Source organism: Acomys russatus, chromosome 29 (genome assembly GCF_903995435.1).
Source record: "Acomys russatus chromosome 29, mAcoRus1.1, whole genome shotgun sequence".
Classification (NCBI taxonomy): domain Eukaryota; kingdom Metazoa; phylum Chordata; class Mammalia; order Rodentia; family Muridae; genus Acomys; species Acomys russatus.
Window position 1 is genome coordinate 46,454,972 of NC_067165.1, and position 27,849 is coordinate 46,482,820.

General features: G+C 55.1%; 2 protein-coding genes across 2 annotated transcripts in view; one reads left to right on the plus strand and one right to left on the minus strand.

The window, feature by feature from the left end:
* The window catches only part of Plch2 (phospholipase C eta 2), an 80,757-nt gene extending 61,959 nt beyond the window's left edge, over positions 1-18,798 (minus strand). Inside the window, exons 1-2 of the mRNA XM_051171307.1 lie at positions 18,681-18,798; positions 7,657-7,888 (exon numbers count right to left, since the gene is read on the minus strand). Coding sequence (XP_051027264.1) covers positions 7,657-7,765 — 109 coding nt within the window. The 5' untranslated portion in view covers positions 7,766-7,888; positions 18,681-18,798. The remainder of the gene's footprint in view (positions 1-7,656; positions 7,889-18,680) is intronic.
* A 3,272-nt stretch (positions 18,799-22,070) lies between these two features.
* Positions 22,071-26,867, plus strand: Pex10 (peroxisomal biogenesis factor 10). The gene is made up of 6 exons (XM_051171694.1): positions 22,071-22,235; positions 22,695-22,775; positions 23,573-23,982; positions 25,234-25,409; positions 25,491-25,626; positions 26,640-26,867. The coding sequence occupies exons 1-6, from the start codon at positions 22,130-22,132 to the stop codon at positions 26,706-26,708; spliced, it is 978 nt and encodes a 325-aa protein (XP_051027651.1). The 5' UTR covers positions 22,071-22,129; the 3' UTR covers positions 26,709-26,867.
* Positions 26,868-27,849: the final 982 nt, after the last annotated feature.

Sequence of the window (27,849 nt, forward strand, 5' to 3'; positions counted from 1 at the left end):
CAGGAGCACAGCTCAGAGACCTTGACTGCAGCCAGCAGTCACCACAGGGACACACAGGCTCACAGAGAGGCAGCAAGAGGCGCAGCGAGGGCGCCGCAGAGAGAGCAAGCACACGCTCGCCAAATCAATACGTCTAATTGGGTAAATGTGCAATTCTCAACTGGCTAAATTTAGAAAGTGTGTGTTTCGTTCTGTACCAGCATCTGGTCTTTAAGACGTCCCGTTCTCAATCAGAAATCAAGATAACCTGCAGGATCGGCTCCCTACACTCTGGTTTCTGCTCCCCACACACAAGTCCCAAGGTCCGGCACCCAGGAAAGGAAGGCCAGGCCTGGCCAGCACTATGGACATGAGGAGGTGACCTGGCCTCTAGTTAGGGAAAGGCCTCCAAACTCTGCTGTGTTAAGCTGGTGCGAAAAGAAGGGAGTGAAGACACACCGGGCTGGGGGGGGGGGGGTGCGGCTCAGAGGTATCTCTGTGGATGCTGCCTGACACCACATTTTCTGTAAGAAGAAAACTGAGGCACCGAGAAAGGAAGTCACTTGCTCAGGGTGCCTGGAACCTAAGGTCCCTGTCACAAACAGCCCTTTTCTTTGCAGGTCTTCCAGGATAGGGCACCTGTCAGCTTAGGCAGGGCCCTCAGTGTGCCATAGTCTTGCCTCTTCTGTGCCATCTAGAGCCCTGACTAGGGCATCCCTGGTAAACAGTCTTGAGCAAGGAACAGCCCCAGGCTAGACAGGCAGGCAGGCAGAATATTCTTTTCTTTCTTTTTTGGTTTTTTCCGAGACAGGGTTTCTCTGTGTAGCCTTGACTGCCCTGGACTCGCTTTGCAGACCAGGCTGGCCTTGAACTCACAGCAATCCGCCTGCCTCTGCCTCCCAAGTGCTGGGATTAAGGGCATGTGCCACCACGCCCAGCTCAGAGAGAATATTCTGCTGGGAATTTTCTGAGGCAAACCCACTGAGCTCCTTTAACCCCTGGGACCTACAGAAAGCTGCTCACGAGACTAGAGCCATCAGGGTTCCTTAGCTCTAATGGGAGGTGGGAGGCAGTAGGGTAGATGGAGGAGACGGGCTTCTCTCAACCTGCATGACCCTAGGACAGTTGGGGGCAAAACATGGACTGGTGTGCTGTGGCTGATGGTTTGCTACAATGTTCAGTGCAATAGGGAGCACCATGCCAGTGAAGAAGAAATGTAAATGGTGCTGGGATTACTCTAGGCTCAGGGTGAGGGTAGGTCTTCAGCTGCCTAAGCCAGGGATGACCTGGGATCCCTTTCCTGGACACTGGGCAAGGATATCCTGGGCCCTAGCTGGGACAGGAAGTACATGGAAGAATCAGGCTCCTCCCCTTCCTGCCTTCCCACTACACTCCTAAACCCAGAACCCCAGACTTGCTTGTGTCTGCCTTTTACAACTCAGGGTCATAGGTGTACAGCCCCGCTTGCCTTGGAGGGGATGGGGACAGGACAGGGGCTCAAGAGAAGGCCTCAGGAAAGACCTGTCCCAGGGCCTCCCGATGGCCCTAGGTCCCCCAGCCTCACAGAGCTGTTCCCAGAAGCCGCCAGTCATCAGGGCAGGGTTTGGTAGCCAGAGCCCTGTCCCTGTCCGTTTTACCTCACCCTAGACCAAGTCCAGGTCTACTGTGCACACCTCCATCACCGCAGCGTCCTCTGCCAGGCTGGCCATTCACTCACGAGATTGCTCTGCTCTTCTACCACCGGCCGCAAGTACTCTCTGAGCATGCGCATGTTCACTGGGACCCTGCTTACAAGAGGCCTCTGCCCAGTGATCAGGTGAAGTAAGCATGAAACCCAGCTGTGGCAGTAGGTTCAAGGGCACCTGGAGGCCCAGCAGGGAGCTCCGGAGACAGGCAGGGTTTGATTGCTTTTAGTCAAGCTGGGGGAGCCGAGGAAGGGCTAGAGGGAGGCTGACGAGGCAGGGAGGGGCTAGTGCAGTGAGGTCCTTGACTACCCCGTGAGGAACCCCAGGAGCACATGTCTGTGTACCATGTTGCACGTGTGCTCATGTATATGTGTGGCTGGGAGTTGGGAGCGGTCACAAGCCCCTGCGTGGCCAGAGAGTACGCCCCAAGGGTTGTTCCGATCCAACAGAAGCTGGAGAGGCAAGAAACGTGGACGGAGCCTGGGGCACAGAGAAGCACTCCAGGGTAGGTGGGTCCTATGACTGAAAGGTTGCTCGGGGGTTGGGCTCAAGGATTTTGATGTTGCTGACAGAGCAGCTGAAGTTGAGCGTGGCATTCAGGTGGAGCCATCTAGGTGGCCACGGCCACGCTCAGTTGGCAACGGGCTGAAATTGCCATGTGGACAAGTGAGGGACCGCTAGAGGGAGGAGCGCATGCTCAGAGGAGAGGTGGTAGCCCAGCAGGACTCAGAACCAGGCCTGGCATCCCAGCCACTGCCTGACCACTCCTTGAGACTGGAAAAAGAGCAGGACCCATAGATTCCCAACCCAGAGGTTAAGTCTTTACTCACTGCCCACAATCCCTGCCTGCTGGGGTCAGCTGTTTATGTGCTTAAGAGGACTACATCAGCATCACAGAGAAGCCGTGCCCCCTCTCTTGAGAACAGAGCTGAGGATGGCTAAACAGGACATCAGCCCCTTCCCCGTCCCAAAGGATACACCTTTCTCACCAGGAACTCCCCCCACAATGCCTTCTGGTGGAAACCTCGGGAAGCTCTCCTTGGAGTGCTCTTAGATCGATACACACTTGACCAATCTATCTACACCTTCCTCTCCCTGCAGACCCCCTCCTACCAGCCCAGTGTCCTACATAGACATCAGGAGAAACTGTGCTGAGAAGGGGTTCTCATGAATCCACTTAGCCCAGTGCCCAAAGATGGGGAGACAAAACAAGCCCAGTTGTTGTGGAAGTTTTGGCTTCTTTAAAAACTCAATTATGTTATGTAAGTGTGTTTTTGTTTTAATCCCAGGTGTGACATATGGGGGACGCTCCAGTTTGTCCACAGCTGGTAGCAGCCTCATGAAAAGGTGTGTGATCTTTGCTGGCTGGAAAACATCCTTGGGCGGACTCTGAGAGAGTATAAATACGAGAGCCCAGAGAGAGACCGGGAGGAAGACTGAGAAGAACTCTTGGAGGAGATGGTTGGAAGAGGAGGGGAAGGCAGTTGCTGCGCTTGTGGCTGCTGGTTGAATATCCTGACGTTGGAGATTGGTGCTGCCCCCAAAGAACTCAATGACCCTAAACAGCAGGGAGTAGCCAAGGAGAAACACACCCCCTCTCCCCACTAACCTTCTTTCTCTCCTACTGGGTGTTGGGGTGTTGGAAGGGATTGAGGTAGAGAAAGGAGAAAGAGATAAAAGAAACAAAACTAAGGCCAGGTGGTGGTGGCACACGCCTTTAAGCCCAGCACTTGAGAGGCAGAGGCAGGTGGATCACTGTGAGTTCAAGGCCAGCCTGGTCTACAATGTGAGTCCAGGACAGCCAAGGCTACACAGAGAAACCCTGTCTCAAAAAAAAAAAAAAAAAGAAAGAAAGAAAGAAAGAAAGAAAGAAAGAAAAAGAAACAAAAATAAAAATAGATTTTAAAAGGACACCTACACCCAGTACTCGGCCACACTTACCAATCCAGCATACCCTGCCAATCTACCCTCCTTCCTCAGCCCAAGGACAAGGCCCAGGGACATGCACCGTGGAAAAGAAGTACCCTATGCCCAGCCATAGGGAAAGACTCCAAATGTGCCAGTCTCAGGAAGCAAGATAATACTCAGCTCATCTGGCCATGTACCCCGTCAAGTCCACCCTTGCCAGGACGCCTCAGCTGCCTGAGATAGCAGCCTCTGAGCCCCAGCTCCTTAAATGGCATATAGTCTCCTCTGCCACACGGCCCTTCTTCGGCGGCCTCCCTCCTTAGAAGGACCCCACAGCATCACAGCTCCAGGTTCCCTACCTACTACCCCATCTCACACATGTCTCCAACCTCAGGGAGCCCCCCCAAGCAGCTGCTACTGGGCCACTCTCCTAGTCACAGGAGTCCTAGAGGAGAATCCACACATCTCACTGTTCTAGAAAAGGTTCTGGGGCCAGTGAGATGGTTCGGAAGTTAAAGATGCTTTGCTGTCAAGAGTGACAGCCTCAGCTCCCAGGGCATACATGATGGAAGGAATGAAGTGACTCCTAAAAGTTGTCCTCTGACCTCCACATCCGTGCTACATGCTCACACAGGCACACAGACAGACAGACAGACAGACAGACAGACAGACAGACAGGAAAGGCTCTGCTTCTGACCCAGGCACCCCACAGGCTCCAGGCTGGGACAGGCCACCACCTGGCTTCACTGACACTCACACACCCACACCCAGGCCCCTCCTTTGCTTGCTCAGCAGGCTGAAGGCAGAAGCTTCAGAGAACCTGAGAAGGCCATCAAATGCCACCTCATACCACAGCTTCCTGCACTGCAGGAGCTGCAAGAGTCTGCCCTGCGGCAACCTTGGCGGTGGCCTCCCTTCAAAATGTGCTAGACACTAGGTGATAACCACAGTGCGTCACCCATGGGTGCAGGCAGGAGGCAGCCCTTCCAACTCAGGGTTGTGGGACTGGGAGACTGAGGCAGAAGGACCTGAGCTCGTGAGCTACTGGGCTACAGGACATTTAAGGACAGCCTGGCAACCCAGCGAGGCCTTTTCTCAAAACAAAACTAAGAAAGACTATAAAGGTACATAGCTCAGTGGGAGAGTGCTTGTCTGGTACACCTGTAAAGAGGAGGGGCTAAAGTGCTTGTCTCCTGAGTGAGGAACCCACATAAGAAGGCAGGTTCTGCAGCACACAGCCACCATCCCAGCACCAGGGAGGGGAAGGGAGGCAGACCCCAGAAGCTCACTGGCCAGCCATCACGGCAAGTGGTAGACCCGGCTCAGAAAAAAAGATGGAAGACAACGCCATCAATCTGACACCAAAGCCAATCATTGGCCTTCACACATGTATGTGCACACACATACACACATACACAACACACAAATACACACAAAGTCAGGCTCCAGGAGAAAGCTCCAAGATGGGGAAAAACAAAACAAAACAAAACAAACGAAGAACTGTACTCTGAGGCCAGAAGGGTTCACACTGAAAATGCAGCTGGACTGATTGGGAGAAACAGGCGGCCATAACCCTCCACCAGGCCACACAGTCAGAAACCCTCGCACAAAGATTTAAAGGAGCCGGGGCTGGTGTCAGTGAATTGCACTAGCTTCTTTATAGTTTACATTGCACTTTCTAGAGCAGCTCAGCAGCTCACCCGCCGGAGCCAGCCTTGCTTTCATGGCCAGGAAAAAAAAAAGTCCATGAGAGGCTGACGCAGCATTGGGGTTGTGGGTGGGAAGGAGCTAGGATCTGAGTACTCTTTGAAGTGGGAAAGCCCCCTGGGGACACATGTGTCCTGCCTGCGGACACCCTTGTCCCTCACTCCCAGGCCCCTGGGGCACACATCCCTACCCCAGCCTCACAGCTCAGGCTCAGACAACAATACGGAGACAGAGGGACACAGGGGTACACACCGCAGCTGGCCTGCATCCCTGGTGGCCAGAGTCTCATTCTCCTGGTACCTCCCATGACAAGCATTCCTGAGACACATATACACAGGCCATCATAGGCCATCTATCTGTCCCCGGGGAGAACCCTGATTTCAACCACTTCCCGAATCGGCTGAGCCTTCTCTCCTCAAGTGAAGTAGAAACGCAGCTATGTGCACCTGAGCTCACAGTGACCAGGCTGTCTCTGAGGGCGCTTCTGCTCCATCAACACCTGAGCACATAAACAGCTGTGGTCGGGTTCTCAGTAAAAGCAGGCTCGCTCCCTCAGCAGCACTCCAAACACGCCCTCCTATACCTCAGGCCTCAGTGGACTGGCCACAGGCAGGTAAGTGGCAGACCCTGAGGTCTGCACTGGGACAGAGAGGAGACTTCTATCTGAGGCGCGGAAGTAAAGGCAGCAGCCGTCACAACCTCTGTGGCCCCATTTACAGGACTGCATCTCTCCAGCTGGCTGCCAAGATGGTTTCCGAGGCAGGGGATCCAGAAACTCTTTTTCCGTTCCAGGAATGCCTTCCTGTCTCTCCCACCAACCACCATGGTCTGATTTTCACCATGACCCCAGTGACATGGGAGGAAGAAAGGGTTCAGGAACCAGGCAGCAGCTGCTCACAGAGCCTGAAGTGTGCCTCAGAACTCCTCGCTGGACCCCTCATGGCTTAGAGCTCAGACGTGGGAGGCTAGTGCCACACCCCAACACTGCAAGGGTCCGGCCTACAAGCCAGTATTCTTGTGCACCCCATCCCTCAGCCTGGATTGCACTGAATTGCTCTAAATAAAGCCTGTTACCACGGATACCCCAGAAGTGTGATAGGACAGACTGAAGGGGAGAGATGTTGGCTATGGATGGCAGCCAATCTTGTCCCACCATTCACAGCCCTGAATTTGGGTCTTACAGGTCCATCCGCCCAGGCCGGCATCTTAGAGGTCTTACTGCCTCGTCCGAAAATGAGACCTAATCCCTGTGGGTCACAAAAGCCAAGAAGCCAAGAAGCCAAAGAATGGTGACAGCAAATATGGCCGGGCCCTGTGCAAGCTAGTAATCCAGGACCCAAAACACAGTGGGCCAGGAGCAGACCCAGAGCCTCCCCAGCACACAGAGCCAGTGAACCAGGTTAACACCCTCACACCCTCTCTCACACACAGGGGGAGCTGAACTGCCTTCAGCCAGAGCAGGTGCTAGCCCCACTAAGACCCACCTTAGCGAAACTAAGAACAAAGCACACATGGCTAGTAGTCTAAGTGCCACTCACGCCCTACCCACTCAGCTTGGCAATCTCCCATTGCTCCACGGGGGCTGCTTCAGGAAACCTTCCAGAAGACCCTCAGGCCAAACTAGGAGCCCCACCCCCCACCTGCAGACTCAGTCTAGACCCAGCATGCAAACCAGGCATGGGGAGGGGCTGCGGGGCAGTCCATGACAAGGGAACCATGAGCAGAGGTGGCGAGGAAGCAGGGTCACGCTTCACCCGTATCTAGGAACTCTGGCTGCCCTCCAAGGCCTTGGAGGAACTCTGGGGTCTGGGAAGGGCTCTGCTCACCTCTCCTTTTCCTAGTGTCCAATCCAGATAGAGTAGAGCTCAGGGCCAGAGCCCAGCAGGGGCTTTGCACAGCTGAGCAGACAGGTCCCCACCCTCAGGTAGGGAGGCCTGTCCAGGCACATCCGGAGAATGTAGGATTTAACAAGCTAGGGCAAAAAGTGTGTGTGTGGTGTGAACACGCATGGCACACACAGGCAGAGGCAGACCTGCCCCTTGACAGAGCACCCAGCAAGCCAGCAGCTCAGGAGCAGAGAACCCCTACTCTCCTTCAGAACCCAACACCTGACCTAGAAGCCTCCCGACGGCAGACCCCCGTGCTGCCCTGACAGTGGGCACCAGGAACTGGCGCAGTCACTGCGTCCAGCCAGGTAGAACATTAGCTGTCTTTGCACCGTGTGCTGGGCTCCCCAGAGATAAGAGCACCTTCTTTTGGGGAAGATGGCAGTTTCTCCTCCCCAGGTGACGTCATAGGATTCACACCATCCCTTGGGTCTAAAAGGTCAGAGTCATTCAGCAGGAAAAGTGCCAGGCACGAAGGAGGCCTTACTCACCCACGGGCAGAACGTTGGCACTCAGGAAACGCCATCTGCTGTCCAGATCAAGCCCTCGGTCCTCGGGCGATGAAACAGGACCAAGGGTGCTATCCAGCAGGAGATTCATTCTAGATGGACAGGGACTCTCTGGGATTTGGGTGCAGCCAGCCTGGATTAGCAGAGGGGTCCAGTCATCAGCAGGGGACCCCCTTAACTGAGATGAGGTCTAGGCCTGTAGTTCATCACACACCTAGAGAAAGCAAAAAGGGGCAGAGAATGTGAGTGTCGGGGCGGGGCTGTCTGTCCAGCTACCCGCGCCATGGGAGGGCAATATGCATCACAGCGTCCCCTGTTGGAGGATGCTGCAGAGCAGCCCGGAATCACAATAACTTGCAGATAAAGACCAGTGGGGCTAGTACAGAGCTGGGTAGCAGGGGAGCTAAGGACGAGGAGGTGGAGCAAGAAGGGCCCAAGGGTGTCCGCAAAGCCTCACACCAGGAGAAGCTACCAGCTTCCTCAGGGGTGTACAGAGTTCTTGCCTGTGTGAAGACTTTCTGCAAGGCTCCAACAGAATCAAAAGAAAACGAGAGCCGCTTCACCAAAACCAGCCAGCCTCACGGGAGCCAACTTTACAAAACAAAGCACCCATGGCACCTCTGAACGGGTAGCTCCGTGGCTGTGCCAAGCTCCTCACTGACCCCAAGGCACACTGGAGCCTAGGAGGACCTAAGAGGCTGTGTGGGTCCTTCATCCCTGCTCTGGCCCCTCGCTGAAGCATCACCACTCTAGGTCCAGAGTCTGGAGCCCTTTCATCACCAGCTCAGTGGTGCACTGAATGGAGGCCCCTGTGGTCTCCCAGGCAACCGTCTGCCCAGGCTGCCCTGCTTGGCTGAGCTCCAAGCCCCTGATTTTCAAGGCACCCCAGGTTCTGACAAACCTCCTTGTTCTATCCTGGGGCCCAGTTCCCAACCCCCCCCCCCACACACACACTGCTTAGTCCCTGCCTGGGACTTTCCTTCCCACCTCTCACCATGCTTCCAGCATCTGCCACCTGGGCCAACTCCTTCCAGAGGCTTTCTGGACATCCCTTCCCAGGCCTTCTGTTGCCCGTGGCATCTCCTTTAGGAGCTGCAGAGAACATGACTGGGCAAAGGAGGACTTGGCCACCCGAAGCCTGGGCCTCCTCAGGATGGAACTTCTAGCCCCGACTTACGACGGACAACATCTTGCCTGGGCCATCCCGACACCGAGAACTATGTTCTATCCAGATGGAAGACAGGCAGGGAAAAGCAGGCCCTTCAGAGCCCTGGCAAGGAAGGCTACCGCCCCCACCTCAGCCCTTCCTTAGGCAAGAGCCCTTGGTTCCTTTCAGGCCTCTGCATCTCCCCTCTTCCACATGCCTGGACCTCAGGCCCTCCAGCCCGACCCACCTCTTCCGAGATCGGCAAAGACTGGTCTACCGGGGGCTCCTAGGGTCCCAGGCTCAGAGCGCTGTGGGCAGTGGGCATCAAGCAGTCCACCAGCCTTGGGCTCACTCCCAGCCTCCTTCTTCTCCATGGCACTCCTCACCTCTGGCCCCAGCTCCGGGCTCACCCACAGACAGAGGGTCTCCCAGGTCCTCCTGAGGTAGATGGACCGCTGCAGCCCTTCAGTCACCAGCCCCCACGAGGCTAGCACCAGCTCCAGCTCCCGTCCCAGCCGGCGCCCTCTGGGAGTCAGCTTCCTGCTGCAGTGGGAGCCGAGCTGTGCCTCAACATGCCTGCTGGAGCACAGGCCAGGCGTGCGGCTCCACTAGACTGGCACTGTGGAGTCTAATTAGGCAACAGCACCATGCCGACTGCCCGAGGCCAAGGCGGAACCCAGAGGACCTTGAGGATGGCTACTGCCAAGGGCTCCCTCCGCCATGGAGCCCTGGAGCCAGAAGCCTTCTCACACTCCCACTCCTGCCCCGTCCACCGTGTCTATGCTTCGTGTCACCTCTTCCTCCCAACCAGGCAGACCCTTCACTTCTGGAGGCAGCAGGGCAGGCGGGGAGCCAAGGGTGGCGGGATCCTTGGGTGCTGTAGAGCTATCCTGACCAGGCTGCTCCACCTCACATTGGCCACAGGACCTGGCTAACGTCAGGCCTAGGCCCCTAGGCTAAGGGTGGAATATTTTCCATTTCCAGCCTCTGGCCTCTGTTGGGACCCTAACCCTGTGCACCAACCTCATGCCCCTGGGAAATGTCTGCTGCCATGAGTGACCTCATATCGGTAGCTTCATGTAGGGCCAGGCGGCACACGAGGCAAGGAAGTAAGTCTACGGGACCTTGTCCCTGCTTAGTCGGGAAGTCAAATCCAAGCACCTAGAGGCTGTCCAGTACCCAGGGTATGACGCCCACTCAGGCTGGCCGACTTTTCTCCACACAGTGCCTACCCTGTTTCCAGAGCCCCCAGGGGCAGAGAAGCTCCCACTCACACTCAGCAGACTTCCTCAGGGCCGGGCTCCCCCTCTCCGGGAGCATCCGGAGAACCTGCTCAGGGCTGCCCCTCATCTTCTGGGATTGCTGGCTGCTTCTCTTTCTGATATCTATGGTAACCCTTGAGTGCCTGCCTGAGAACATGCGGAAGGCCCACCACAAGCCTCAGCCTGTCCCTCCCTCTTCCCACCCTCCCCGCTTGTGCCTATCCTCCCACCTTCTGGGTCAGAGCCCAAGAAATGGAGCAGCCACACCCTTGCCTTGTGTAGTCTGGCTCAGGAAGCCCCTGCCTATGGAGGGAGGAGAAGGCCTGTCTCTGAGATGTCAGAACGCAGGGTCGTCTTTCCACAACACCAAACATCTTTCCAGTTTCCTAGAGGGGAAACTGAGGCCCACTCCCTGTGTGTAGGAAAACTCTGAGAAAGGAACATTTCTCATCTGTGCCTGTCCGATCCCCAGCTCACGGCACACCTGCTGCCCCAACCCCTCTAAGGCTGACAGTCAACGGAGCGGCCACCCGCCCCACCTGCTCTGGGCTTCCTTTCTAACCTCAGGCCTGGCGGCCAGTCCGCACTGATACAGAACCTCAGGTAGGCCCTTTGGTGCCCACTCGTTCCTGTCCATTCTGCCCTGTACTCGGTTAAGGCTGGGAGTTGCTCTCAAGGTGAGGAGATATAAAGGCCCAAAAATGCTGGTGGCAAGAGGCAGGTCAGGGCCTCATGGCAAGGGAACTTATAGTTAGGCCTTTTGCAGAGAGCCACTAGTTGCGCCGAGCCATTCCTGCCTTTTCCAGTCTGAGGCCTCTCAGTGAGTTCCTGCTGCTTGCCCCCTGGACTCACTGAATGAGAGAACGGGGAGCTGGGGCTGGCCCCAGGAAAGCCACAGGCCCAGGCAAGTTCAGCCATCACAACAGAGCCGGTCTAGCCAGCCAGAAAACAGCTGCACATCCACGGCGGGTATCGTGCCCCCACCGCCAAGTGTTCGGGAAGGGGGCACATCTGTCGAGGGAAGCAGGTCCCAGGAGGTTAGGTCACCGAGCCGACTAGTTTATACAGCTCTGGGGACAGGCCCTCTGCAGGAGAGAAGCCCGGGTCTCGGGCGGGCGGGGGGGGGGGGGGGCAATATATTCACTGCAGCCCTGGCAAGGGCAAACAGAGGGCATTCAGTACGGGGAAACAGGAAGAGGCTGGCGTCTGAGAAGGGGGCTGAGATTGAAGGCACAGTTCTGAGCAAACACAGATCAGAACCAGGCGTGCCATAGCTGCCGGTCAACAGGACGCTGCTCCACAAAAGCCTGGGGTCCCAGAATCTTTAGGAACCTAAGAGCTCCCATAAGCCTCTAAGAGTGTTCTTCACCCCGGAATGAGATCGGCACCAATGGCAGTGGCGCCGTGGGCCTTAGGACAGTTCCTCACTGTCTTGGGCTCAGGATGTAAGCAAGCAGCTGCTTCCCTTAGAAGGTAGCTGATGAAACAGGATAGATGCTCCAACCTCAACCATAGGCTCAGGGCTCCCACTGTGCAAAAGGGGGGTGCTGTGTCCCCAAAGAAAATGATCGAGCTGTAAGACAAAGTACTTGCACTTCTTGGAACATTGCTGTGTCTGAGAGGCAGCTGGCGTGTGAGCCAAGGCGTGCCAGCAGGGCATCTGACAGATGTTTTCTCAGAAGGAAGGGGTACGAGCAGATCTGAGCCTTAGCAATTAAAGGCTGCCCAGGACAACATAGCAGGACCCTGTCTCCAAATAAAGAACAAAGTAAGCTTGCTACTTAAAAAAGGGGGAATCCACAGGCTCTCTCGCCAATAATCAAATTCAAAATTAAGTGAAAATTAGTGCTTTGTACAACCTGTATCTACTGCTGTGAGCCAGTTGGTGCCCCAAACGCCACCAGGGCGGCAGCGGTGATGCTGCCAAGAGTTGGGTGATATCATAAAATGTTGTCAGCAGTCGGGGGGTGGGGGTGGGGGGGAAGCTACATAATTTAGAGAACTGGAACCTTCTAGGGGAGCAGGCACACATCCCAAGGCATGCGTAGAGAAAGGTTCCTTCAAAGTACACAGCGCCACGTCACATCACTGTAGCGACGTGGTCACAGCCCGCGTGTGTTTCAGATCCACATTGAGGCCACTTTTAGTAAATCATGGAGTGTTCTGGGTGCAGCATCTAGGAGAAGGCCCACAGCTGTGAGGCAGGCAGGATAACTGTGTGAGGCCAGGTTTCCTCAGCCCCATCAACCAAAACAGCACGTTGTGACAGATGGGATGCAAGAGCAGATAGGAAGTCCCGGCAGCTCTTCACATGACAGACACTGGAGAGACTTGCAAAGCTGCAAAACATGTCAGTCTTTTGGTGGATTTTTTTGTGGGGGGTGGGAAGCAGGGGGCGGGGTTGCTGGAGTTTTGGGTTGTTTTTGCTTTTATTTCCCCCCTCCCCACTTAAACAAGTAGAATTTGTCATAAACTGTTATTTATATTAACATATAATGAGTTTACCATTATTATTTTTAACAAGACTTTATGAATAAATACACTTAGATGATCATTTTGTGGGTGGGTTGGTTGTTTTGCTATGTGGGCCTGGCCGGCCTGGAACTTTTTATGTAGACCAGGTTGGACCCCAACCCATGGATTTCTGTCTGCCTCTGCCTCCTCCTGAGTGCTAGGGTTAAAGAGGTGTGCTACCATGCTTGTCAGCTTTGGCTTTCTGTATTGGCGTGTGTGTGAATGTGTGTGTGTGTGTGTGTGTGTGTGTGTGTGCGTGTGTGTGTGTGTGCGTGTGTGTGTGATAATACACATGTAGATGTCAGAGAACAGCTACCAAATTGCGTTCTTTCCCTTGTCCGTGGAACCCCCCGCCCCGGACAGGGTTTAGACATGTAGACCAGGCTAGCCTTGAACTGTAGATTGTCCTGCCTCGCCTTCCCTGTTGCTGGGATTATAAGCCTGTGGCCAGGCCTGAACCACTTTATAATTCCATGTTGTAGTACTAGACTGTGCCGGCCAAGATTTAGCAACAAGTCCCAGGGGAATCCTGGGAGGGTGACACCTGACCATTTTTCCGTGATGCAGATATTTCCAGCAGAGTCGTTTTTAAGTTAGCGATGGTGTTGTCGTTGTTGCTGGACATGGGGTTGGGGGAGACGGATGTGAGGCAGCATCCGCTCCACGGGAGACACCATCAAATCCCATCCAAAGGAGAGCAGCGATAACAGCAGGGTGTAATCAGGAAGTGGCATGCTTTGAGTGTGTACTGCCTTTGTGTTTTATGTAATTTATATGTCTTACATATGTAATTAGTTTAATTTGATTTTAATAATGGCTGTGTTCAACACCCAGCTCACAGGATTACTGGAAACTTAACAGCTGACTCGTACAAGTGGGCCTCACAGGCTCCAGCACCCTCCTCGACACGAACCCGTCTAAACAAATGCCCTTCGGGTCCTCAGCAATTACTGCAAAGGGGTCCCAGGATGAAAACCTGGTAATGTGTATGCAAAATAGTCACAACAGAACAACACCTTGCATTTAAAAAATATACAAAATCCCAAAAGATGCCTCCTAAGGGCTGGCTCTTCAGACACATCCTGGGGGAAGAGAGCAGGGCACCAATGCCCTAAACAGCTGCAGTATGCAGTCTCTTGGCCTGAGTCAGTCAGGAGAGGAACCCACGGTGCTTTGATGGTTCCCGGAGCCCTCCTACCTGCAGCCTGAGGCCTGTCCTGTGTGCCTAAGAAAACCTCCCATCTTTGAAGTAGGGTGCAGAACACGTCTTCCCCAGGAGGTCAGTGTCCTCTCCCTGGGATGCGTGAAGCCAGGCCTGATGATTGACACATAGCCTTTCCATGAAATCACACTGAAGTCACACTCACTCCTTCCCCTGCCCCCAGGGCACTTCTCTCAGAGTGTGTCAGAAACACATACAAGGAGGAGACCATGGTGACCACGTACATTCCTGAAAACAGAAGCCCACACCTCAGTGGCAAATCCAGTCCCTGGCAAATCAGAAGGACTCTGAGGTCCCATCTTATACCCATCAGGATGGCTAAGATCAAAAACTCAAGTGACAGCCCATGCTGGCGAGGATGTGGGGGAAGGGGGACGCTTCTCCATTGCTGATGGGAGTGCAAACTTGTACAGTCGCTTTGGAAATCAATCCGGCGCTTTCTCAGAAAACTGGAAATAGTTCTACCTCAAGACCCGGCTCTACCACTCCTGGGCATATACCCAAAAGATGCTCCACCCTACAACAAGGACATTTGCTCAACTATGTTCATAGCAGCTTTACTTGTAATAGCCAGAAATTGGAAACAACCCAGATGTCCCTGGACTGAAGAATGGATAAAGAAAATGTGGTACATTTACACAATGGAATATTACACAGCTATTAAAAATAAGGAAATCATGAAATTTGCAGGCAAATTGGATGAAACTAGAAACAATCATCCTGAGTGAGGTAACTCAGACCCAGAAAGACACACATGGTATGTACTCACTTATGGGCGGACATTAGTCATATATTACAGGATAAATACACGGCAAATCGCGGACCCAATGAGGCTAAGTAACAAGGAAGGCCCAAGGACAGACAGTAGAAGAGGAAGTAGAGAGGGAACTGGGTAGGAGAAGGTGTGGGTAGGGAAACAGGGGAGGGTGAGGGAATCAGATGTGGGGAGACCAGGGAGGGGAGGTTTACAGGCCTAGAAAGGGAAACTGAAGGCAAGGGCATCACTGAGACAAGCTGGAGACCTGTGACAGGGTAGGCTACAAGGACGATATGAGGCTGTCTCTGGCCGAGCCTCCTAGCAGCAGGGGACACGGAGACTGAGGAAGCCACCCACCTTCCAGCCAGGCAGGACCTATAGTGGAAGGAGGGGAACACCGATCCACCTACACAATTTGAACTGAAATGTACCCTGCCTACAAGATGTGTAGAGATAAAGACAGAGACTGAGGGGATGACCAACCAATGCCTGGCCCAACCTGAACCCTCCCCATGGGAGGCAGCCAACCCCTGACACCACTGAGGGTACCCTGCTATGTTTACAGACAGAAGCCTAGCTTAACCATTCTCTGAGAGGCCCCACCAGCAGCAGCTGATCTAATCAGATGCTAAGACTCACAGCCAAGCATTAGGTGGCGATTGGGGCATCTTGGGGAAGAGTGAGAGGGAAGGACAGGAGGTCCCAGAGGGGACAGGAACACTGCAAGAAGACCAACAGAGTCAACTAACCTCGACCCACGGGGGCTCACAGAGACAGAAGCACCAACCAAAGAGCACACACGGACTGGACCTAGGCCCCCTGCACATGGGTAACCAACGGGCAATTTGATCTTCATGTGGGTTCCCTAGTGAGCTAAGCCTGCTTTTGCCTCTCTTGCCTGGCCTCAGTGGATGAGGAGGAGCTCAGTCCTGATGCAATTTGATGTGCTGGGGTGGGTTGGTTGGGGGGCGCCTCCCCTTTTCTCTTGAAGACAAGGGGAGGAGGGATGAGGGAAGACGGTGGGAGGGAGGGACCTGGAGGGAGAGGAGGGAGGGGGATGCGATCAAGATGTAAAGTGAACTTGGTGAAGTTGCAAGGCAGATCCAAACCAGATTGAAGGTTCTCAGAGGACGGGCTGGAGGGACTGAAGTGCCTGTGTGGTCCTGTCCAGCTCCTCTTCCTCAGTAACCAGAGGCTGCCCCATCCCACCCTGGAGCACAGGGGAGAGCATGAAGGGGCCCGAAGGGCGGGTGCTCTCACTCAGGACGGCCTAGGCTTGGCCTTCATTGGAGACGTCCTTAGGAGCAGAGTGCTCCAGACACGAGGGACAAGTCAGGAAGTCTGTCACCTCCACAAAGCCTGGAGCCAGCAGCTGTGCGCGCCCTGAGTCGCCTGGGGGAACTGCAGCACCGCGGAGCCCTATCTGCTTCTTTAACTGCCTCCCTTCCTCGCTTCATTCCTCCTTCACTGTTGTCCTGTCACCAGAGGAAACCAGCTGTGCCACCGTGTGCTCCACTGCTGGGTGGGCTTCTTGGCCATTAACAAACGGGAAATTCCCACGTCTCTGGGAACTCAGCTGGAAATACAGGCCCCAGGCAGCTGGGCATCTCAGGCGTGCCAGCCTTAGGAACAGCTGTTTGTCAAGACAATGTCTGAAAAGCCCCCCGCCCCCCCCCCCCCCGAGAAAACAGGCAGAGCCTTTGAGACGTACAATGCGCTGTGCAGGGGCAGGCCGACAAAGGCACGGCAAGCAAGCTGATCTTTTAACAGGGTCCAAGGACAATCTTTGGGCCACAGAAGGCCCGACTTTAGGGAAACATAGCAAATGGCTCCTAAGAAACAGAGCAATGTCTGCTTTACAGAGAATCCTGCCCTAAGCAACAGCCTCTCCGGTCCCTTGACTGCCCATAAGAGCGTTAAATGCCAGATTCTCAGGAGGGCCGAGGATACCCTGAAGACTGCGGCATAGAAGAACAGTGCTTGACAAGGCCAAGTACCACACAGCTGTTCCAGAAACCAGGGTGAGGAGACGCATTTACAGAAACTTGCTATTGATACTGTGGCCTCAAAAGCCCTCTCTTTAGCCAGGGCGTGGTGGCGTACGCCTTTAATCCCAGCACTTGGGAGGCAAAGGCAGGTGGATTGATGTGAGTTCGAGGCCAGCCTGGCCTACAAAGCGAGTCCAGGATAGTCAAGGCTACACAGAGAAATCCTGTCTCGAAAAACAAAACAAAACAAACAAAATAAAACAACAAGAAAAGCCCTCTCTTTGCAGCACACCGTGGACATAAAGGTTCAAGAACCACGCTCCCCTCTGGGACACAGAGCCCGCACATTAGTAATCCTTTGCCCATGAGTCTGACCTCCGACAGACCCAAAGAGACAGCTTCTGCCCGCCCTGGGGCCAAGCCACTCGGCTCTCAGCGGAATCCCTGTGCCTAGCCTCAACTACGCTCCGTGGACCTAAACCAGTCTCCTGTCTGCCTGGAAGGAGCTCCTTCGACGCCATCACAACCCATAGACAGTACCTGCTCACCAGCCTTGGCCATCCCTGACTCTCACGTCTAAGGCCCGTTCCGCTCCCGCTGTAGGCTCCCTCAGACCATCCTCAACAGCATCTCTCTGGAAATTCAGGAATCATCCGAGATCAGAAGCTACCACCGTTCGCTCCCCATCACCCGACTGCAAGCCTTCACACTGCCACCCAGCAGAGTGTTCTTTGTCCCGCCTTCTGCATGTGCTGAGCTCTGGAACAGGCCCTGGCTTGGGGTAGAGGTAGTGCAGAGCTGTCCTGAACCCCAGCCTTGCTTCATAGAATCCAGCTGGCAGAGGCTGGCAGATCCTGACCAGCAATCAAAGCGGCTACTGCCCAACCACAATCTCCCAGAAGGCCCTGTGCCAGGAGGGGGCCCGTGCTTGCTCTCCCGGCTTGCCCTACTACACAGGTGGTGGAACCCCCATTCTCCAGTTTGGCAAACGACAGGGCTGAGGTTTAGGAAATATGAAGACATAAAGCCTCACCTGAAGCCTGCCCCACCCATTCTCCCCGCTGCTTCCTGCTCCAGAGTCTACGCTTTATACTAGAGGCTGCTGGGTAAGAGCTTTGCATTGCTCTAGCCCCCCAGTCCACCGACAGCCAGCCACATTGTCCCTAGCTCTGTCCATACAAGGAGCCCAACAGGACCTGACCCACCAGGCCCGGCCTGCTCCTGCTCTAGGCTCCCTCAAACCTCACTGTCCTTGTCTCGTGTCCTCATGGCCAGCATTGCTCTTCGGGGTACTGCATCCTACATGTCTCAGAGTGACCAGCCACCCGGCTCTGCATCCCACGGGCAGGGGCTAGAGCACCATCTCGTATCCCTGCTCAGTTACTACTGGCCAACCAACAACCCTAATCTGCATGTGCCAGTATGGCCACACTTTCCTCGTGGACAGGAGCCCTTCCTCCTCTGGGAAGTCTTTCCAGATTTCCACTCCCTGAGGACCTTGGTGTCAGCCCCTTATTACCCAGCACAGTTCAGGATAATGGCCACAGTGAGGAGACCCCCTTGTCCTGCCAGTAAAGCTTTGTGGCCCAAGGCTAGGCCACCCATGCCATCAGTAGATGGAGAGATGCGTGTGAGTGGGACCAACAGACCCAGGTTCAATGCCACCTGCGCTAAAGCCACGAGGACCAAGCCCCTTCCTCCCTAGCCCCAGAGTTCTGTTTCGGTCCCAGCTCCAAGTTCTGAGAATGGACAAAGCTCCAGAGCCCCGCACTGGCTCAGCACTGGGAAGCCTTTTAAATTTTTATTTATTTATTTATTTATTGGTCCCTGGGGCCAGGACAGGAACACAATCCCTCCCTCCGGCTGTGGGTCCTGGGCAGAATCCCAGCCACCTGCCTGTGTCCCCCAGAACTGCCCAGAGTCCCTTCCCAGAGTACACAGCCTCCAAGAAAGACTTAGCTTCCCAGCCCCCAGTCCTACCCTCACCAGCAAGCCTACAGAGGAAGTGAGGGAGGCATTCAGAGATGTCTGCTTACCAGCCAGAGCCTCCCAAGCTTGGTTCTGGGGCCTCAGATTCCCTCCCAATACCCCCACCCTTTCTTGGTGCCCACAGTACCTCCAGGGCTCTGATCTGCAGCAACCAGGCCAGCTAGCTGTGCGGTGCTCTCAGAGCTTTCAGCCTTCCTGCCCTGGGTGGAGGAACCTGTTTTCCAGGTTTGTGGCGCCTGTAGAGGGGCCTCCTGCCTAGGGCAGGCCCCACCCTAACAGCCAGCCCCAGTACATGAGCTACTCCTCATGTACATGAGCTACTCCTCATGTACGTGAGCTACTCCTCGTGTACGTGAGCTACTCCTCGTGTACGTGAGCTACTCCTCATGTACTACTCCTCAGACTTAGGCAGTCTCCTTTTCACCATTCCTGCAGAGACAGCATTGACTTGTCCCTGCTCTGGCTCCCAGGAGGCCAGCTCAGCAGTGCGGGCAGGGGCACTAGAAGTCTAGTGAAGGGTCACCTGGTGACCCTCCTGCCTCGAGGCAGGTGTGGACCCCACAGTACAACCCCAGGGCTAGATCAGGCAGGGAAATGGACTTCCTGCACCTTTCCTTGTCCTGCTTTGCCACTGTCTTCCTGAGAGGCAGCTGTGTGGCAAGGCCCAGCCCACCCCAAACAGCAAATCCGTGCCACGGGCAGGGGGAAGCCTAAGTATGCTGAGTCACACTGTCACCTATCAGAGGGGATAACCTGGGGTCGGGGGTAGCACAGAGCAGTGCGCTAGGGCTGCCTGCTGAGCATCCCCTCCCTCCCAGTTCCCTGGCCTGCCCACCCCACGGCCCCTCCTGGCCTCCCCTATTCCTGGCCCACTCCACCACCACCCCCAACCCCCCACCCCCGGGCCAGCCAACAGAATTATATGAAAAACTATCAGATAGGGCTGGGTACAGAACTCCGCGGATAAAATGCTTGTACCAGGATAAAGAGCAGAGGTCATGTCCCCAGAGCCCACATAGACCCCTGATGGATGAGGTGGCCCCACCTGTAACTCTAGCCTTGGAAGGCAGATGCTGAGGACACCCAGAGAAAGCTAGCAAACACCACTAGGCATGTGGGCGAGTTCTGGGTTTAACTGAGAGAAGACTGAAGAAGATGGAAGAGTCATTCTGGTTTGGGGTTTATTTTGTTTGTTTTGTTTTTGTTTTTGTTTTTCAAGACAGAGTTTCTCTATGTAGCCTTGGCTGTCCTGGACTTTGAAGACCAGGCTGGCCTCAAACTCACAACGATCTACCTGCCTCTGCCTCCCGAGTGCTGGGATTAAAGTGGCTTCCAGCCACTGCACCTGGCTGGAAGAGCCATTCTGGATGATGCCAGATATCATCCTTGCGCCCGCATATGTACATGAACACTCATGTGCATGCACGCACGCACACGCACACACAGACAGACGCACGCGCGTGCACACATAACAAACATGCCCGTACACATATGTACATGAACACTCATGTGCATGCACGCACGCACACGCACACACAGACAGACGCACGCGCGTGCACACATAACAAACATGCCCGTACACATATGTACATGAACACTCATGTGCATGCACGCACGCACACGCACACGCAGACAGACGCACGCGCGTGCACACATAACAAACATGCCCGTACACATATGTACATGAACACTCATGTGCATGCACGCACGCACACGCACACGCAGACAGACGCACGCGCGTGCACACATAACAAACATGCCCGTACACATATGTACATGAACACTCATGTGCATGCACGCACGCACACGCACACGCAGACAGACGCACGCGCGTGCACACATAACAAACATGCCCGTACACATATGCCTACAACTCACACAATAAATTAATAAAATTAGAAAACCAACAAACTCCCCAGTGTATGAAAAATACTGAACCAGTTGTTAAGGGACAAAACTGTGACAACCGCCCCTAGGATAGCTGACCTTTGCTCCTGAAGCTCCTGTATCAGAGATGCAAAATGCCATCCAGGCCCAGATCCACTACCAACCTGCATCTCGATGTGGGCCCAGACAACGCGTGTGCTCAGCGCTGGCATGTCGGGCTCTCAATAAACACCAGCTGGTTATCATAATTACTCATGGTCTATAGACAGAAAGCTGGGAGCCACCAAGTGAAGGAACGTGCAGGACATACCCTGTCCCTTGCCCATGGTACAGGGCTAGTGGGGGCCCCAAGGGAGGCAGTCAAAAGCCAGCCTGAGTGTCCCCAGGTGGCCCTCAAGGAGCCCAGCGGTGGGTATGGGAGAGTCAACCGCTTGGACTCACAGCTCTGGTGCCTTCCTGCAAAACCCTCAGGAGCCTGGCCTTCCTGTCCTCCGTCCTTGGAGGAGAGAGAAGAGTTTACAAGGAATTAGTGACAAGGCTCAGGCCCAGGATGCGAGTGCTTCAGGCATGGGGCAGTCAAGGCAGGTGGCTAGGGGCCCTGAAACACTGAAGCAAAGAGAGACTCCAGGCCGTATGGTCATCCGGGGTCGCAGAGAATTGACTTACAATGATGTCACTACTCAGCCTGCCCTTCTACTTTGTCTCCTTACTCTAGTTTCCCATCTGTGCAGGACTTCGTTGGGGTAATACGCGCTAGCTGCCCAAGCTAGTAGAAAAGATGGGCTGATGGCACCACCTGCTGGTCGCCTTCGGTTTTGTCCCTCAGGAAGACCCCTTTAGAGGAGGCAGGAGTGCTTTATTATCCACAGCCCACAAAGGACCACCTGAGGGTCAAAGCAGCCGTCAACGGCTGAGGTGAGATCTGTGGCTAGGATTTGAGCCCATGGAGAGAGACTCTTATGCCGTCTCCCGGGGACAACAGATATTAGAATGGTGTTCCTGGTCGTGCTCCCAATGGCTGAGGGAAGAGAATCCAGAAAACGCAGTCCCTTTTCAGGAGCAGGCCACGAGGGGACACTCGGAGCGGGCCATTCCTCGCCGTTATGCTGGATCTGAGCTTCTGAGTTTGAAGAGAAGTGTTGTAGGGACACAAGCAGCCTCGGGCCTTCAAGGAATCTGTATTTCAAGCTGTTACATTTGACTTGGCCAGAAGCGCGTGCCCCTGTCTGAGCCGTGACTGCCTCCTGGCAGTAGTCAAAGGTACTGTCTGGGGTTGTCCAACCAAGCTGAGGAAAGCAGGGCATGGGCAGCGGGACGAAGTCCAAAGGGTACTGGGGGTTTCAGGACTCAGGTGAGATCACACGGCTCTCCTAAGTGGGTCCGCTCCTGCAGTCCCAGAGACATGTACCTCCTGTCAAAAAACTGAGCCTGAATCAGGCCAAAACCACGTCTGCGAGGCTTTCTCGGGGACCGCGTCCCTAGCGTTGCCCGCTACTCTTCTACGTGGCTCCACCCTCCAAGCACAGACCACACCCCTCCCGCGTGGCCACGCCCTCATGATGTCACACCCAGGCCCCGCCTTCGCCCGCGTGACGCTCGCAGCCTGCGCTCCACGTCCGCGGCACGTCGAGCGTCACTGGCCCCGCCCACGGCGCGCGCCGGCGCAGTACGAGCTTACGGATTCGGGCCATGGCGCTGGCAGGTGCACCAGAAGTGATCCGGGCGGCGCAGAAGGACGAGTACTACCTGGGAGGGCTGCGGAGCGCCGCGGGGGGAGCGCTGCACAGCCTAGCGGGTGAGCGCCCCCGGGCACCCAGGCAGGCGGAAGCTCCGCGCTGCTCCACACTTGGCGGGTCTCTGCGCCAGGTCTCAAACATTTGCCCATTTACCTCAAATGCCCCCAGCAGCAGGTCGGACCTAACACTATGGCTCTTACGGGTAGACACGTGGAGGTCCACCTCACAGGCAAGGATTTGGGAGAGCCGAATTTGATAGCAAGCAGCCGGTCTCTGGCTTGTGTTCTTAGCACTACCGAGACTTCTCTGGTGCCTCCTAGGCTCTAGGACAGTTCCTGACCCAGGACAGTTAGAGTTGAGAGGTTGGTTCTCAGGACATCAGAGGAGGCTAAAGGAGAGAGAAGTAGTTGAGGGTCGCCCTGGAGGAGGAGGGACCTAGTCTGCCCTCTGAGGGATGGGGGGAGAGAACTTAAGTGAGCCACTTTACCTCCCCAGAGGTAATATTTTTCTCCTTTCAGGTGCAAAGAAATGGCTGGAATGGAGGAAAGAGATCGAACTGCTCTCAGACATAGCCTACTTCGGCCTCACCACAATTGCAGGTAGCAGGACTTGGCAGGTCCTCGGCACCAAGGGGCCCACAGCCCACCCAAGACAAGAGGGGCTGGTGAAGGCTGCCAGGCCAACTGAGCAGCTCCTGGAAACCTCCTGCATTAGCCTCAGGGAAAAGACACTGGCCAGACAGGAGGTACTGCCCCAGATCCTTTCTAGGGGCCTCATCGGCCCCTTTTATGGGGTGTGAGGCATTACAAGATACAAAGGTGGAGGCTGCCTGCTGGCCACCACCAGCATGTTGGGGATAGAGGTTGCTGTGGCCTACAAGCAGGGTCATGGTGAGACACGGGGAAAGAGTCGTTCAAGGTGCACCAGGTTTGGCCTCAGAACAGGATGGCTGGCTTTGTCTTCTGCAGGGTTGACAACTAGAAGCTAGCTTTCAGCAGGGGAGGCTTGAGGGCGTTTTATCCGCTGACCAAATGCCTGATACTTAGGACTGAACCAGGTGCTGACTGAGCCATGATCTGGAAGTTAGTTAGAAAGCCACAGGATTGGATCTCGCCACTCGGACAGGTGACAGGGGTGCAGCAGAGGAGGGACTGGGAAACTGAGAACAAATAAAGGCTGAAGGGAGCAGGAACCAACAGGGAAAACAAGGCCTATCCCCGAGTGGCCGTCTGTGCCACATGGAACCGCTGCACGGCCGCATGTTGGCCTTGGCTAGGTCTTTAGGGTGACAGCCTAGGAGGGCAGGTTCAGGGGCGACTGGTGAGGCTGGGGGGCCCCGCCCGGCCTAGAAGCTTCTCTTTGCAGTGCATCCTTATCACTGTGCATTAATCCTCAGGCTACCAGACACTTGGAGAGGAGTATGTGGGGATCGTGCAAGTGGACCCATCCCAACAACGTGTGCCCTCCAGGCTCCGCCGTGGAGTGCTGATTGCACTGCATGCCATCCTGCCCTACCTGCTGGACAAGGCCCTGCTGCCCCTGGAGCAGGAGCTACAAGCCGATGGCGATGGCACACGGGCCTCACAGGGAAGCCTGCTGCTGTCTGGGGGGCGCAGCCGGTCAGGGGCACGGCGCTGGGTGCGTGACCATGCAGCCACCCTGCCTGAGCAGCAGAGGAGGGCGCTGCAGCGGGCAGTCTTCATCCTTAGACAGGGCTTTGCCTGCCTGCACCGGCTCCACGTCGCTTGGTTTTACATTCACGGTGCCTTCTACCACCTGGCCAAGAGACTAGCCGGGATTACTTACGTAAGTGCCAACACCGAGAGGCCCGGGTACAGCTGGGAGCCTCTGAGCAGCCTTAGGGACCATGGTGATGGCATGGTCACAGCCAGTACTGTCCCCACACTGGAGCACAAACTGTACTTGGGAGAGGGTGGGGTCTGTTCAGTTGTATTTTCCTAAAAGGCCCAGGGGAGTCCCGGTTTGCACAAACTGAAGAGCAAACGAGTAACGCTTTCCTTCCCATAACAGCGCGCGTGCGTGCGTGGTGTGTGTGTTTGTGTGTGTATGCGCGCTCGCGCGCGCAGACTCAGGTCTGGCCTCAGGGCAGTTTCCTCGCTACTGGCTATGGCTGTGTCCTTTCCATTCGTCCTTGCCCAGCAGAGAGGTGAGGGCTTAGGGTTGACCCTGAGTCAGCACACCACCTCACCACACTGGCCACATACCAATCTGTGCTAACTGCACTGACCTGGTTGTTGTCTTTGGCAGCAACATACACACACACACCTGGCTTTCTACCAATGCACTTTATCCTGCCACCCCAAAAATCTCTCCTTGGGTATCACCTCTATACTTGCCACACTCCAGGGCTGCTCCAAAGTTCCTGTCAGAGGGGACCAAATGCCATCTCTCCCTGCAGCCAACCTGCCCCTCCCACACCATAGTCTGGTTTGAGGCCTTAACCTCAGTACTGCCACATGGAGTTATCCTACAAAATTTACCCCAGAAGTCATTCGTTTAGCAGCTATCACCGCCCCCCCCCCCCAGCTGCTCAGTGTTGGCACTGGGTTTGCTGTAGAGCCTGCTATCTTGTTTTCCCACTCCAGCCCAAGGCATAGTGTGGCCCTGGTGTCATTTCCCTGCCAGTGGGAAGGGCTAGAAGTGAAGACAGCACGGTTCTGCTGTGATGTGGATGGGAGTGACACAGGACAGCATCTGTGGATGCCAAGGTCATTGAAGCCTTGATAAAGGGAACAGCGCCTGCCTGTCCAGGTTCCCCTTGCTGTCCCTCCCCCTGCTCTTCCCTGAAGTGATCCCCAGACAGCTCCTGAATCCTTACCCATTTTCCTGGCCCAGCCAGCCAGCCTCCTGCCTCAGTTCTTGTCGAAGCTGCTAATGGCTGAAGGTCAACCTCTAGCTAGGTTTCTCCCTCACTACTTAAGCCCATCTCCCTGGCTGTCCTCTGGACACTCCCAGGACCAAGGGGGAGGCTCAGCAAACAAGAGGCCAGGTCCTAGGGGACCCTGATGGCTGAGGGGTGGTCATCTGTCTTAACAGCTCCGGACCCGCCGCCTTCCTGGAGAGGACCTGAGGGCACGCACTAGCTACCGGCTGCTGGGGCTTGTCTCCCTGCTGCACCTGGCACTGTCCGTGGGGCTGCAACTGTACAGCTTCAGGCAGAAGCAGCGAGCCAGGAAAGAGTGGCGGCTGCACCGCAATCTGTCCCACCGAAGGTGTGCAGGGGGCTTGAGGTACTCTGTCTGGCAAGCCCCCTGACTGTCAAAGGTGTACTCACCTGGGCTGTCCCCCCATAGGAGCTCCCTGGAGGACAGAGCTGTCTGCAGAGCCCCACTGTGCACCCTCTGCTTGGAGGAACGCAGACACTCCACAGCTACACCGTGTGGCCACCTCTTCTGCTGGGAGTGTATCACAGAGTGGTGCAACACCAAGGTACCTTGGCAGCTGTGCCACCCTACCTCCCAACCTCTTTCACTTGGGGGTGGGGAGATGGGCATCTTGTTAAAAGCCTGTGAGGTGTGAATCGTACTTGGGGCTGAAGCTCCGGTCTTCCCCTTTCGAGGCTTGCCTGCATGTGCAGGTGAATGATGCATGATGGGCGCACACAGGCTGCACTTGCCCGCAGGCTTGACTTGTTTCATACGCTCAGGGGATGCTAGTTCATGTGCACACGGCAAGCTGTCCCTGTGTGCCGTGGAGCCGTCTCCAGCAGGACAGGGGCTCTGGGCGCACTGCTTCCTGCAGCCATGGAGCTACTTTTACTGCTCTGGCCAGAAGCCTAGGCTACAAGGGGCAGGGAGCTTTATGCGCTGTGCACTGCTCAGCAGTCTGCACCGTGTGCAGCATGTGCCAGCCAGTGTGGAATGTGTCCTTTCTCACAGATGGTGGAGCCGGTGCTGTCTCTGCAGAGAAGCACCAGGGTTCATCTAGAGTTACACCTCCTGGGAGCTCACAGGGAGGGACTAGAATAGAGTGCACAGCCTGCTATCTTTTTCCGGTGGGGTCTCATGTCCTCCCCTGTATAGCACTTGGCCCAGAGTTGCTAGGAAGACATGGCTCAGAGGTTAAGAGCACTGTCTGCTCTTCTAGGGGGCCTGAGTTCAAGTCCCAGCGACCACATGGTGGCTCACAACCATTCATAATGAGATCTGACATCATCTTCTGGCGTGCAGGTGTACAGGCAGGCAGCATACTGTAGCCATAATAAATAAATAAATAAATCTTAAGGAAAATAAGGTAAAGCGCGGGAGAGGCCACAGAGAGCCAACATTCACAGGTGTTGAGGGTAGGTGGGCATGGCTGTGCTGAGCCAGCACTGTCCCGTGCCTGGAGAGGCTGTTTTCTGGCTGACTTAACAGCTGTACACGTACGTAGAACAGGAGATGCAGTGGGGATGGGGCCAGCCACAATGCACAGCCAATGTGACACACCCACCCCATCCACAGACAGAGTGTCCCCTGTGCAGAGACAAGTTCCCACCCCAGAAGCTGGTCTACCTGAGGCACTACCGCTGACCAGGACCAGATCCTTACCAGACAGCTCCAAGGAGTGGATGGGAGCTGGGCATGGTGGCACACGCCTTTAGTCCCAGCACTTGGGAAGACAGAAGCAGGTGGATCTCTGTGAGTTTGAGGCCAGCCTGGTCTACAAAACAAGTGCAAGAGCCAAGACTACACAGAGACCTTGTCTCAAAGAAAAAAATATAAGTAAATGGAAGCTCCTGGAAGAGTTTATCCTTGAACTGTGGTTGCACAAAAATATTCTCTCTGTGTCATGGAGGCTACTACAACTACTTGGGAAGAAAAGAGATCAGGGACATGGGGAAGACTCCAGTTGGGGTGGGAGAGTGTGTTGCCCCTTATGGGTATGGTGTCTTCAGTCTCTGGAGATGTGGGATCGCCCCTCCCCGTCCCTTCCCAAGCCACACAGCTGAGAATTGCTTCGGGGGTTCAGGGTGTATACTCAGGTCTGCAAAGAGGAAGCCACCATCAGCCTGAGGCAGGAAGTCAGGCAGGGCACTCGGCTTCACATGCACTGAGGTCAGTGTCCCTCCTCAGATACTTGCCACATGTTTAACACATGTTGCCCATTCCTTAGGAAAATGAAGATCTTCATCTTGCCTACAGAGTGGGGAGGGGCGCTCCTGAGTTGCAGAGATTTTGTTTTAGTTGTATTGGGGTATGTACATGTATGGAGATCAGAGAACAGCTTGCAGGAGTCAGGGGTTTCATCATGTGTTTCAAGGATCAGATTCTGGCTGGACAGGGCAGCAAGCGACTTCACCGTTGAACATCTTGCCAGTGCAGACTGTGTTTTCTCCTATAAGCCAGTTTCCATGTGTCCTCAGATACCAGGTGTCTGAAGAAGTCAGGTGAGTTGCTTAGAGGCCTGGATACACAAGTGACCTTACCCAGGGTCACTGCTGTGTCCGGGTCCCTCTTGGCTTATCCCTAGCTTGTTTCTTGCCTCCACTTGACATTTCCAAGCTTTTAAAATTAATTCATGTCAGAGACAGCCTGGCATATCTTTAAGAGACTAATTCCACAGGAAGGTACATTAAGGACAGATGCTCCAGCCAGGTGGTGGTGCACACCTGTAATCCCAGTGCTCGGGAGGCTGAGGCGGTGGATCTCTGTGAGTTGAGGCCAACCTGGA

Coding starts and splice junctions, on each gene's coding strand:
- Pex10 (XM_051171694.1), top strand. CDS start 22,130: ATGGCGCTGGCAGGTGCACCAGAAGTGATCCGGGCGGCGCAGAAGGAC. Junction 22,236..22,694: donor AGCGCTGCACAGCCTAGCGG/GTGAGCGCCCCC, acceptor TTCTCCTTTCAG/GTGCAAAGAAATGGCTGGAA. Junction 25,410..25,490: donor CGCAATCTGTCCCACCGAAG/GTGTGCAGGGGG, acceptor GTCCCCCCATAG/GAGCTCCCTGGAGGACAGAG.